We start from the raw sequence: 14,197 nt of genomic DNA, 5'->3' as shown, positions 1-14,197 counted from the left end.
GCTACTCAACATGCAATGCCCTAAAGAATGTTTCCTAGCTCCAAATTATTATTTTAACATCATTGGGTATTTTACACATGTTCTCAGTTTACATGTATATATCAAAGATAGATGTTGTCCCATGGAGGATTAAACTGCAATAAATCAAGTCCTGAACCTAAACAGAAAAAACAAGATGGATACTATTGTAATTAATGCAGCACAAACAGCGCTCATCTGACAAATGATTAAACATGATGCAACCACTGCACACTGTTCTATGGCTGAGTGCCTAGAGGTAAAGCACTGCCTCTTGCTAGGGGGGATGAAACCTACAGAGTTTCACACCCCGGAATTCCACAAAGTTACAGAAAAACTCCATGAGATTCAGCAGAGTTACGCTAATGATTTGATAATATGCCGCTCGTACTGCACTTTAGCTCCAGCAGAGGGAACAGTGCTGAGAATCAGCACAAATGGCACCATGCATTGTACAAGTGTGCAGCCAGAAAATCTACTAGAGTGGTTGCAAATCTACTTGAATGGCAGCCCTTTGACCGCGTGTGAGTGCTGGTGAATGTCCATGTTAGAAAATCACACTAAAGCACACCAAATCTCATTCGCCAGCTCTCATATTTTGGAGCCTTACAGAAGAAGAATTACACCATGCAGAGATTAGTGGAAGTTTGCCTGAACTCAGCATTAAAGAGTAACACAGAGTGGCCAAAATTCTCCCAGTTCCATGGTGGAACAGAATATTTCACCCTCCCCTACCTCTTGCAGTGTGCTCTTTTGGCAGCAAGACTTGCAAGTCACAGAGTGTGCCATCATATTTGATGACGTGATGACATGATTGCAACATCTCCCTAATGTGAGTGGTAGGTGTGAGAAAGTAACCTCTTTCTAGCCTTGTTACCCCCACTTTTGGCCTGTTTGTGAGTGTATGTCAGGGTGTTTTCACTGTCTCACTGGGATCCTGCTAGCCAGGGCCCAGTGCTCATAGTGAAAACCCTATGTTTTCAGTATGTTTGTTATGTGTCACTGGGACCCTGCTAGTCAGGACCCCAGTGCTCATAAGTTTGTGGCCTATATGTATGTGTTCCCTGTGTGGTGCCTAACTGTCTCACTGAGGCTCTGCTAACCAGAACCTCAGTGGTTATGCTCTCTCTGTACAAATTGTCACTTACAGGCTAGTGACCAATTTTACCAATTTTCATTGGCTACTGGAACACCCTTATAATTCCTTAGTATATGGTACTAAGGTACCCAGGGTATTGGGGTTCCAGGAGATCCCTATGGGCTGTAGCATTTCTTTTGCCACCCATAGGGAGCTCTGACAATTCTTACACAGGCCTGCCACTGCAGCCTGAGTGAAATAACGTCCACGTTATTTCACAGCCATTTTACACTGCACTTAAGTAACTTATAAGTCACCTATATGTCTAACGTTTACCTGGTAACGGTTAGGTGCAAAGTTACTTAGTGTGAGGGCACCCTGGCACTAGCCAAGGTGCCCCCACATTGTTCAGAGCCAATTCCCTGAACTTTGTGAGTGCGGGGACACCATTACACGCGTGCACTACATATAGGTCACTACCTATATGTAGCTTCACAATGGTAACTCCGAATATGGCCATGTAACATGTCTAAGATCATGGAATTGCCCCCTCTATGCCATCCTGGCATTGTTAGCACAATTCCATGATCCCAGTGGTCTGTAGCACAGACCCTGGTACTGCCAAACTGCCTTTCCTGGGGTTTCACTGCAGCTGCTGCTGCTGCCAACCCCTCAGAGAGGCATCTGCCCTCCTGGGGTCCAGCCAGGCCTGGCCCAGGATGGCAGAACAAAGAACTTCCTCTGAGAGAGGGTGTTACACCCTCTCCCTTTGGAAAATGGTGTGAAGGCAGGGGAGGAGTAGCCTCCCCCAGCCTCTGGAAATGCTTTGTTGGGCACAGATGTGCCCAATTCTGCATAAGCCAGTCTACACCGGTTCAGGGGACCCCTTAGCCCTGCTCTGGCGCGAAACTGGACAAAGGAAAGGGGAGTGACCACTCCCCTGACCTGTACCTCCCCTGGGAGGTGCCCAGAGCTCCTCCAGTGTGCTCCAGACCTCTGCCATCTTGGAAACAGAGGTGCTGCTGGCACACTGAACTGCTCTGAGTGGCCAGTGCCACCAGGTGACGTCAGAGACTCCTTCTGATAGGCTCCTTCAGGTGTTAGTAGCCTATCCTCTCTCCTAAGTAGCCAAACCCTCTTTTCTGGCTATTTAGGGTCTCTGTCTCTGGGGAAACTTTAGATAATGAATGCAAGAGCTCATCCGAGTTCCTCTGCATCTCTCTCTTCACCTTCTGCCAAGGAATCGACTGCTGACCGCGCTGGAAGCCTGCAAAACTGCAACAAAGTAGCTAAGACGACTACTGCAACTCTGTAACGCTGATCCTGCCGCCTTCTCGACTGTTTTCCTGTTTGTGCATGCTGTGGGGGTAGTCTGCCTCCTCTCTGCACCAGAAGCTCCGAAGAAATCTCCCGTGGGTCGACGGAATCTTCCCCCTGCAACCGCAGGCACCAAAAAGCTGCATTACCGGTCCCTTGGGTCTCCTCTCAGCACGACGAGCGAGGTCCCTCGAATCCAGCGACTCTGTCCAAGTGACCCCCACAGTCCAGTGACTCTTCAGTCCAAGTTTGGTGGAGGTAAGTCCTTGCCTCACCTCGCTGGGCTGCATTGCTGGGAACCGCGACTTTTGCAGCTACTCCGGCCCCTGTGCACTTCCGGCGGAAATCCTTTGTGCACAGCCAAGCCTGGGTCCACGGCACTCTAACCTGCATTGCACGACTTTCTAAGTTGGTCTCCGGCGACGTTGGACTCCTTTGTGCGACTTCGGGTGAGCACCATTTCACGCATCCTTGTAGTGCCTGTTTCTGGCACTTCTCTGGGTGCTACCTGCTGCTGAGAGGGCTCCTTGTCTTGCTCGACGTCCCCTCTCTCTCCTGGTCGAATTTGCGACCTTCTGGTCCCTCCAGGGCTACATCAGCGTCCAAAAACGCTAACCGCACGATTTGCAGCTAGCAAGGCTTGTTCGCGTTCTTTCGGCGGGAAAATACTTCTGCACAACTCTCCACGGCGAGAGGGATCCGTCCACCAAAGGGGAAGTCTCTAGCCCTTTTCGTTCCTGCAGAAACCTCAGCTTTTTCTGTCCAGTAGATGCTTCTTTGCATCCATAGCTGGCATTTCCTGGGCATATGCCCATCTCCGACTTGCTTGTGACTTTTGGACTTGGTCTCCTTGTTCCACAGGTACCCTAGATTGGAAATCCACGGTTGTTGCATTGTTGGTTTGTGTCTTTCCTGCATTATTCCTCTAACACGACTTCTTTGTCCTTAGGGGAACTTTAGTGCACTTTGCACTCACTTTTCAGGGTCTTGGGGAGGGTTATTTTTCTAACTCTCACTATTTTCCAATAGTCCCAGCGACCCTCTACAAGGTCACATAGGTTTGGGGTCCATTCGTGGTTCGCATTCCACTTTTGGAGTATATGGTTTGTGTTGCCCCTATCCCTATGTTTCCCCATTGCATCCTATTGTAACTATACATTGTTTGCACTGTTTTCTAAGACTATACTGCATATTTTTGCTATTGTGTATATATATCTTGTGTATATTTCCTATCCTCTCACTGAGGGTACACTCTAAGATACTTTGGCATATTGTCATAAAAATAAAGTACCTTTATTTTTAGTATAACTGTGTATTGTGTTTTCTTATGATATTGTGCAAGTGACACTTGTGGTACTTTAGTAGCTTCACATGTCTCCTAGTTCAGCCTAAGCTGCTCTGCTAAGCTACCATTATCTATCAGCCTAAGCTGCTAGACACCCTATACACTAATAAGGGATAACTGGACCTGGTGCAAGGTGCAAGTACCCCTTGGTACTCACTACAAGCCAGTCCAGCCTCCTACAGTAGGCATGCACCTTGCCAAAAGCACCCTGCCTCAGCCACACAGAATGTACCTAGGCTAGGTAGTTGCACCCAGGGGACACACTATTGTTATTTGTGCTCTAAATTACATTTCTGTAGAACACATGTATTATTTAGTAGAAATGTCCTCCCTTCAAATTTACAAATATATGCTGGCTAAAGATCCATCTTACCTGCTTCCTCAATTATTGTTGACACTGGACTAAGGGACTCATTTACACACCTATTGTTTTTTTTTACGGAGCAGCGATGCTAGCAGTGCACTGCACTGTTCCATATTTACAAACTGAAGCATTCGGCACAAAGTGTCAGTTTGTAATGCATTGCATCACATTATACCTGAGCCAGGTATAATGTATGCAGGGTAGGCGCTCCCACGGAAAAAGCCAAATTTACAACTTTTCACTGCACCACTCTACAACTTCCTGTGTCAAACTTTTACAGCCTGCTCAGACCAGGCATAAAAATTGACACAGGGCTTTTTCCAATGGGACTCTCCTCACATTGCTGGAGTTGCGTCAGTTTAACAGCGCAACTTCAGCAATGTGTCACTTTAGCGCCAACAGATGCATCAGAACGTCTGATGCACCTATGGAAACCTGCACCATGTTGCTCTATATTGTTAATACAGTGCGTCAATGGCATCATTAGGAGATGTGTGGGAGTTGCAAGAAATTTGATGCTTCAATGACAATGTATCAGTTTCTTGTAAATGAGGACCTAAATATTTCTAATTTTAAATGTATTTACATGTTAAATATATTTGCACTATATGTGTATTTAAAACTGTAATATTTATAATTAGATGTGAGTAGGTGAAAAAGAGTTTCTATCTTTTTCCATTTCGACACCGTGAAATTAACAGGTTTTTAAAATAATAACAAATGAAATTACTGATGTCAATGAATAACAACTTGTATTGGATTTGAAATTTACAAGAGCAAAATGTCAAAATATGTTTCTAATCAACATTCTTTGAGAAAGAGGCAAATTAATTTATAACTTATGGTACTATAACTACATTCTATTAAATGTGTAGACTGGGGCATGAATACATGATAATTAGCAAAAAATATTGTTATTCCATTCCCATGAATACCAGTAGTATTATTAATCTCCTGATGAAATATCAGCAGTATTTTACAGGCTTCCAATTGTATATGCCTATTTTATAAATTTCAAATTCATGTTCTGCATCATCTTTTAAAAAATGTATATAATGCAAATAAAAAAAACTGTTTTGCTTACATATTTCACCATATGTTTGCCTCCTTGGATAGATTTCAGAATGTTTGTGACACCATCTTCAAATCCACCACCAATAAAAACACCTTTTGTCAGATGATAAAGAATAATATTTTGAAGAGCAAGTTTGTTCTCTGCAAAAACAAATTGGTAGTAGATGTTAATGATTACATTCAAACCTTTAGGAATATGTTTTGGCAATGGACACAGTACAAGAGAAGCCTCTCTGATCTCCGGGTCTGCTCTTTTCTGATACACAACACAATCCTCTAAGGCAGCACCTTCTGAGGCCTGCATATACTCCAGTTATTAGTAGATCAAACAGCATAAAGTAGGCAACAGGTGCAATCGTATGGCTTTCCTGTAAAATGAACACAACCAGCAGTATCTCCTGAGTAATAGGATATGTCTGTCCATCTGATTCTTATGCTCCAGAGCAGTGGTTCTTAGCCAGTGATCAGGGGGCCACCGGGGTCAGCAAAGTGTTCTCAGGGATCCGTGACTACTAAGAAGATTAAATAATACTAACAGATTGATAAAGTGTACAAAAGATAAGAAGCAAAATGTAAACGTTTTGTAAATGCAAAGGAATTTGAAATTGGAGGCTACAAATTAAGTTTGTATCTTTCAATTGGTTGTGGGTGCAGTGCAAATGCAAAGAACAGAATTGAATTTAGAAAAGCTCCAACATACCCATTAGAGTTACAATTTTATTTTTTATACATATTTGTTTGTGGATTTACTAATATTTTTTAGCATTTGTGTACTTTTTCATGAATGCTTGTTTCTCTATTTTTCCATATTCTTTTACAGTTAAAATTTTCAAAAAGGGTCCCTGCCTTCCAATAAAGATGTAGTGGGGGTCCCCAGATTCCAATAAGGGTTAAAGGATGGTCCATGGGTTCAATAATGATTAAGATGGGTCCACAGAAGTCAAAAGGTTTAAGAACATCTGCTCTACAGCTCACTTCAGGAACTAACCAGCCATTCTTTCTACTAACATTTTCAATAAATGCCTAAATGCTCAGAAATAGTTCCACTGTACGTCAAGGCCAATGCTGTTCTGTATGTCATAAACAAACTCCACTCCTGGGTTAAGTGTATGGACATCAGCTTTTAAAGACCTATTGGATCATTTATAGTTTTGATAGGCTGGTTTAGGGCAGTTTTCAAACTTTTTATTTTGCAATACATTTCAAACGTAAAAGGCTAGTACTATGGCAGACATCATGTTCAGGGTAGCTAACAAATTAAATAACTGAATACAAATTCAGAGAACTAAATAGTGTACATATAGTAGTGTGCCATATTTGTCATTTTGTAGTAGAGTGTGACGTTTGGAATAATATGTTCATGTTTGTTTAATTGTTTGCCTTTTGCTGTCAATTGTATTCATTTCATCATTTACACTTTCTATAAAATGTCCTGTACTTTGCATAATCAGGGTAGCCCAGAAATATGTTATGACAAATATATCATTACAATTTTACAAGCAGTAGAAACATGCTCTAATGTTTATAAATGTGGCAGCCAAAATACATTCCACTCCATAAGTGCTCCACTTAGCTAAAATCTACTGACAATACATCAAACCAAATGAAAATGTTTGCAAACATGCATGCACACAATCTCCAATAAGGGATGAGAACTGAAGCTAAACTTAGCTCAAATGTGAAAAAATGGGAGAAATTAAATAAGTCGCAAAAATGTATGTACCTGCATCCAGTGGTTCCATATGTTACTCTGACAAGAGAAACAACCCTTTGAAAAATGGGGTGATTGGTGATCCTTCCTACACTATTTGCATGCTATTGCACACATGCTCTTTTCAGTTTTAAGCTAAGTCTGAAGATAGGTTTGGAGAATGTACTTAAAACTTTCAGTGAAGATCAAAAATTTAGACGTGACCAGATCCTCCTTACCATTACCTTGCCTAGGGACTCCCTCAAGTGAGATTCAGAGAGAAATTTTAGAGGTTTAATTTGCAAACATACCTAAGTATTTTTTATTTAATTGGCATTCACCTTTTTAATACTCATGAATACAGTGTAAATTATGAAAACATATGTTATTACTATTTGCAGGTTTAATGCAGCCCTAATTCAGAAACTTTACTTTGTGAGTCAGGCCATTAGCTTGTGAAAAAACCTTCAGACAAATAAAACAGATCTAGAGAATATATCGCTTATCTCCCCAAAGTGTGACAATCATCTGAAAGCTCATAAACAGTTTTTGTTCCTTATTCTCCTTCATAAACTTCAGGCAATGCAAGGTCTGGTGTGATCTTGCAAGGCTATGGTAATCAAGAAGGAACTAAGTAGGACAAATAATGAAGGCTTAATCCAGACTTAGGGGGTCATTATGAGTTTGACGGTCTCAGGATTGCCATTTTGGCAGTCTTCCCATCGCTCCTGCTTGGCCAACGACTTTGGAACCAGCAATGATGACGATGACAGCAACCGTGACTACACACACTTACCTGTCACTTTAGTAAAATGTCAAAGCACCTACGCACACACAACATACAAATCGAGACTGGGTGGAGAGGGTGACACACACACGTAACCTCACACTGACACGCACACTCACACTCACACACAGCCACATGCACACTGCACATACATAGAGCACACACTACAGCCATCACACAAACACACACACATGTCAAAAACCCACACCAGCCCCAAGATACACAGCACCTGCACAGTCACACACAACAACACTATCAAACTACACTACCACCTCACAATCACAACATCAGCAAAGCATTGGCAAGCACCCACAATTGACACTTTCTCAGGACAAATCAAACATACACTGTAGGAAGTTGGCTCTGTATGCACTATTTCAAAGTAAGGAATAGTATGCACAGAGTCCAAGGGTTCCCCTTAGAGGTAAGATAGTGGCAAAAAGAGATAATACTAATGCTCTATTTTGTGGTAGTGTGGTCGAGCAGTAGGCTTATCCAAGGAGTAGTGTTAAGCATTTGTTGTACATACACATAGACAATAAATGAGGTACACACACTCAGAGACAAATCCAGCCAATAGGTTTTGTTATAGAAAAATATATTTTCTTAGTTTATTTTAAGAACCACAGGTTCAAATTCTACATGTAATATCTAATTTGAAAGGTATTGCAGGTAAGTACTCTAGGAACTTTGAATCATTACTTTAGCATGTATACTTTTTACATAAAACACAATAAGCTGTTTTAAAAGTGGACACAGTGCAATTTTCACAGTTCCTGGGGGAGGTAAGTTATTGTTAGTTTTCACAGGTAAGTAAGTCACTTACAGGTTTCAGTTTTTGGTCCAAGGTAGCCCACCGTTGGGGGTTCAGAGCAACCCCGAAGTTATCACACCAGCAGCTCAGGGCCAGTCAGGTGCAAAGGTCAAAGAGGTGCCCAAAACACATAGGCTTCAATGGAGAGAAGGGGGTGCCCCGGTTCCAGTCTGCCAGCAGGTAAGTACCCGCGTCTTCGGAGGGCAGACCAGGGGGGTTTTGTAGGGCACTGGGGGGGACACAAGTCAGCACAGAAAGTACACCCTCAGCAGCGCGGGGGCGGCCGGGTGCAGTGTGCAAACATGCGTCGGGTTTTCAATGGAAGTCAATGAGAGATCAAGGGATCTCTTCAGCGTCGCAGGCAGGCAAGGGGGGGGCTCCTCGGGGTAGCCACCACCTGGGCAAGGGAGAGGGCCTCCTGGGGGTCACTCCTGCACAGAAGTTCCGTTTCTTTAGGGGCTGGGGGCTGCGGGTGCAGGGTCTTTTCCAGCTGTCGGGAAATGGAGTTCAGACAGTCGCGGTCAGGGGGAGCCTGGGGATTCCCTCTGCAGGCGTCGCTGTGGGGGCTCAGGGGGGACAACTTTGGTTACTCACAGTCGTAGAGTCGCCGGGGGGTCCTCCCTGAGTTGGTTGTTCTCCACCAGTCGAGTCGGGGTTGCCGGGTGCAGTGTTGCAAGTCTCACGCTTCTTGCGGGGAGTTGCAGGGGTCTTTAAATCTGCTCCTTGTAACAAAGTTGCAGTTCTTTTGGAGCAGTGCCGCTGTCCTCGGGAGTTTCTTGTCTTTTTCGAAGCAGGGCAGTCCTCAGAGGATTGAGAGGTCGCTGGTCACTTGGAAAGCGTCGCTGGAGCAGGTTTCTTTGGAAGGCAGGAGACAGGCCGGTAAGTCTGGGGCCAAGGCAGTTGGTGTCTTCTGGTCTTCCTCTGCAGGGGTTTTTCAGCTCAGCAGTCCTTCTTCTTGTTAGTTGCAGGAATCTGTTTTTCTAGGTTCAGGGGAGCCCTTAAATACTAAATTTAAGGGCGTGTTTAGGTCTGGGGGGTTAGTAGCCAATGGCTACTAGCCCTGAGGGTGAGTACACCCTCTTTGTGCCTCCTCCCAAGGGGACGGGGTCACATCCCTAATCCTATTGGGGGAATCCTCCATCTGCAAGATGGAGGATTTCTAAAAGTTAGAGTCACTTCAGCTCAGGACACCTTAGGGGCTGTCCTGACTGGCCAGTGACTCCTCCTTGTTGTTTTCTTTGTTTCTTCCAGCCTTGCCGCCAAAAGTGGGGGCCGTGGCCGGAGGGGGCGGGCAACTCCACTAAGCTGGAGTGTCCTGCGCTGCTGTGACAAAGGGGTGAGCCTTTGAGGCTCACCGCCAGGTGTTACAGCTCCTGCCTGGGGGAGGTGTTAGCATCTCCACCCAGTGCAGGCTTTGTTACTGGCCTCAGAGTGAAAAAGGCACTCTCCCCATGGGGCCAGCAACATGTCTCTAGTGTGGCAGGCTGCTGGAACCAGTCAGCCTACACAGATAGTCGGTTAAGTTTCAGGGGGCACCTCTAAGGTGCCCTCTGTGGTGTATTTTACAATAAAATGTACACTGGCATCAGTGTGCATTTATTGTGCTGAGAAGTTTGATACCAAACTTCCCAGTTTTCAGTGTAGCCATTATGGTGCTGTTGAGTTCGTGTAAAACAGACTCCCAGACCATATACTCTTATGGCTACCCTGCACTTACAATGTCTAAGGTTTTGCTTAGACACTCTAGGGGCACAGTGCTCATGCACTGGTGCCCTCACCTATGGTATAGTGCACCCTGCCTTAGGGCTGTAAGGCCTGCTAGAGGGGTGTCTTACCTATACTGCATAGGCAGTGAGAGGCTGGCATGGCACCCTGAGGGGAGTGCCATGTCGACTTACTCATTTTGTTCTCACTAGCACACACAAGCTGGAAGCAGTGTGTCTGTGCTGAGTGAGGGGTCTCCAGGGTGGCATAAGACATGCTGCACCCCTTAGAGACCTTCCCTGGCATCAGGGCCCTTGGTACCAGGGGTACCACTTACAAGGGACTTATCTGGATGCCAGGGTGTGCCAATTGGGGAATCAAAAGTACAGGTTAGGGAAAGAACACTGGTGCTGGGGCCTGGTTAGCAGGCCTCAGCACACTTTCAATTCAAAACATAGCATCAGCAAAGGCAAAAAAGTCAGGGGGTAACCATGCCAAGGAGGCATTTCCTTACACAACCCCCCCCCCCAAACGAAAGAGGATGAGACTAACCTTTCCCAAGAGAGTCTTCATTTTCTAAGTGGAAGAACCTGGAAAGGCCATCTGCATTGGCATGGGCAGTCCCAGGTCTGTGTTCCACTACAAAGTCCATTCCTTGTAGGGAGATGGACCACCTCAACAGTTTTGGATTTTCACCTTTCATTTGCATCAGCCATCTGAGAGGTCTGTGGTCAGTCTGAACTAGGAAGTGAGTACCAAAGAGGTATGGTCTCAACTTCTTCAGGGACCAAACCACAGCAAAGGCCTCCCTCTCAATGGCACTCCAACGCTGCTCCCTGGGGAGTAACCTTCTGCTAATGAAAGCAACAGGCTGGTCAAGGCCATCATCATTTGTTTGGGACAAAACTGCCACTATCCCATCTTCAGAGGCATCTGTTTGCACAATGAATTGCTTGGAGTAATCTGGAGCTTTTAGAACTGGTGCTGTGCACATAGCTTGCTTCAGGGTGTCAAAGGCCTGTTGGCATTCTACAGTCCAGTTTACCTTCTTGGGCATTTTCTTGGAGGTGAGTTCTGTGAGGGCTGTCACAATGGATCCATATCCCTTCACAAACCTCCTATAGTACCCAGTCAAGCCAAGGAATGCCCTGACTTGAGTCTGGGTTTTTGGAGCTACCCAGTCCAGAATAGTCTGGATCTTGGGTTGGAGTGGCTGAACTTGGCCTCCACCTACAAGGTGTCCCAAGTAAACCACAGTTCCCTGCCCTATCTGGCATTTGGATGCCTTGATAGAGAGGCCTGCAGATTGCAGGGCCTTCAAAACCTTCTTCAGGTGGACCAGGTGATCCTGCCAGGTGGAGCTGAAGACAGCAATATCATCAAGATAAGCTGCACTAAAGGATTCCAACCCAGCAAGGACTTGATTCACCAACCTTTGGAAGGTGGCAGGGGCATTCTTTAAACCAAAGGGCATAACAGTGAACTGATAATGCCCATCAGGTGTGGAGAATGCTGTCTTTTCTTTTGCTCCAGGGGCCATTTTGATTTGCCAGTACCCTGCTGTTAAGTCAAAGGTACTTAAGAATTTGGCAGCCCCTAATTTGTCTATCAGCTTATCAGCTCTAGGAATGGGATGAGCATCTGTCTTGGTGACAGAGTTGAGACCTCTGTAGTCCACACAAAACCTCATCTCTCTCTTTCCTTCTTTGATGTGAGGTTTGGGGACTAAGACCACTGGGCTAGCCCAGGGGCTGTCAGAGTACTCAATTACTCCCAATTCCAGCATCTTGTGGACTTCCACCTTGATGCTTTCCTTAACTTGGTCAGACTGTCTAAATATTTTGTTTTTGACAGGCATGCTGTCTCCTGTGTCCACATCATGGGTACACAGGTGTGTCTGACCAGGGGTTAGGGAAAAGAGTTCAGCAAACTGTTGCAGGACCTTCCTACAGTCAGACTGCTGTTGGCTAGAGAGGGTGTCTGAGTAGATCACTCCATCTACTGAGCCATCTTTAGGGTCTGATGAGAGGAGATCAGGGAGAGGTTCACTCTCAGCTTCCTGGTCCTCATCTGTTACCATTAACAGATTTACATCAGCCCTGTCATGGAAGAGCTTAAGGCGGTTCACATGGATCACCCTCTTGGGGCTCCTGCTTGTGCCCAGGTCCACCAGGTAGGTGACCTGACTCTTCCTCTCTAGTACTGGGTAAGGGCCACTCCATTTGTCCTGAAGTGCCCTGGGAGCCACAGGCTCCAGAACCCAGACTTTCTGCCCTGGTTGAAATTCAACCAGTGCAGCCTTTTGGTCATACCACAACTTCTGGAGTTGTTGGCTAGCCTCAAGGTTTTTACTTGCCTTTTCCATGTACTCTGCCATCCTTGAGCGAAGGCAAAGTACATAGTCCACTATGTCTTGTTTAGGCTCATGAAGAGGTCTCTCCCAGCCTTCTTTAACAAGAGCAAGTGGTCCCCTTACAGGGTGGCCAAACAGAAGTTCAAAGGGTGAGAATCCTACTCCCTTCTGAGGCACCTCTCGGTAAGCGAAAAGCAGACATGGCAGGAGGACATCCCATCTCCTTTTGAGTTTTTCTGGGAGCCCCATGATCATGCCCTTTAATGTCTTGTTGAATCTCTCAACAAGGCCATTAGTTTGTGGATGATATGGTGTAGTGAATTTATAAGTCACCCCACACTCATTCCACATGTGTTTTAGGTATGCTGACATGAAGTTGGTACCTCTGTCAGACACCACCTCCTTAGGGAAGCCCACTCTGGTAAAGATACCAATGAGGGCCTTGGCTACTGCAGGGGCAGTAGTCGACCTAAGGGGAATAGCTTCAGGATACCTAGTAGCATGATCCACTACTACTAGGATGTACATATTTCCTGAGGCTGTGGGAGGTTCTAGTGGACCAACTATGTCCACACCCACTCTTTCAAAGGGGACCCCCACCACTGGAAGTGGAATGAGGGGGGCCTTTGGATGCCCACCTGTCTTACCACTGGCTTGACAGGTGGGGCAGGAGAGGCAAAACTCCTTAACCTTCTGGGACATATTGGGCCAGTAGAAGTGGTTGACTAACCTCTCCCACGTCTTGGTTTGTCCCAAATGCCCAGCAAGGGGAATATCATGGGCTAAGGGCAGGATAAACTCTCTGAAACTCTGAGGCACTACCACTCTCCTAGTGGCACCAGGTTTGGGATCTCTTGCCTCAGTGTACAGGAGTCCATCTTCCCAATAGACACTATGGCGGTCATTCTGACCCTGGCGGTCAAAGACCGCCAGGGCGGAGGACCGCGGGAGCACCGCCGACAGGCCGGCGGTGCTCCAATGGGGATTCCGACCGCGGCAGTAAAGCCGCGGTCGGACCGGCAACACTGGCGGTCTCCCGCCAGTGTACCGCTGCCCCATTGAATCCTCCAAGGCGGCGCAGCTTGCTGCGCCGCCGAGGGGATTCCGACCCCCCCTACCGCCATCCAGATCCCGGCGGTCCGACTGCCGGGAACCGGATGGCGGTAGGGGGGGTCGCGGGGCCCCCGTAAGAGGGCCCCTAAATGTATTTCACTGTCTGCTGCGCAGACAGTGAAATACGCGACGGGTGCAACTGCACCCGTCGCACAGCTTCCACTCCGCCGGCTCGATTCCGAGCCGGCTTCATCGTGGAAGCCTCTTTCCCGCTGGGCTGGCGGGCGGCCTGAAGGCGACCGCCCGCCAGCCCAGCGGGAAAGTCAGAATTACCGCCGCGGTCTTTCGACCGCGGAACGGTAACCTGACGGCGGGACTTTGGCGGGCGGCCTCCGCCGCCCGCCAAGGTCAGAATGAGGGCCTATGTGTTCCATTTTTCTTGCCTTTGGACTCTTCAGCAGCTTGCTGCCTAAGGCCTTCAAGAGCGGGACAGGTTTCTTGTCCCTTACACAACTCTTCCCTTGAGGGTCTCCCTGGGCCTAAGAGCTCAACCTGATAAGGTTCTAGCTCCATAGGCTCAGTTCCCTCAGAGGGCAGAAC

General features: G+C 46.5%; 1 protein-coding gene across 7 annotated transcripts in view; it reads right to left on the bottom strand.

Moving 5' to 3' along the window:
* POSTN (periostin) overlaps positions 1-14,197 on the bottom strand; it is a 197,551-nt gene that overhangs the window by 36,107 nt on the left and 147,247 nt on the right. For all 7 annotated transcript variants that reach the window (XM_069205499.1, XM_069205502.1, XM_069205504.1 and 4 more), the window contains exon 13: positions 5,207-5,337. In XM_069205499.1, coding sequence (XP_069061600.1) covers positions 5,207-5,337 — 131 coding nt within the window. The remainder of the gene's footprint in view (positions 1-5,206; positions 5,338-14,197) is intronic.

The sequence above is a fragment of the Pleurodeles waltl genome, chromosome 8 (assembly GCF_031143425.1).
Source record: "Pleurodeles waltl isolate 20211129_DDA chromosome 8, aPleWal1.hap1.20221129, whole genome shotgun sequence".
NCBI classification, from domain to species: domain Eukaryota; kingdom Metazoa; phylum Chordata; class Amphibia; order Caudata; family Salamandridae; genus Pleurodeles; species Pleurodeles waltl.
Note: the sequence above shows the minus strand (reverse complement) of the source record. Positions and strands in the feature narration are given on the sequence as shown.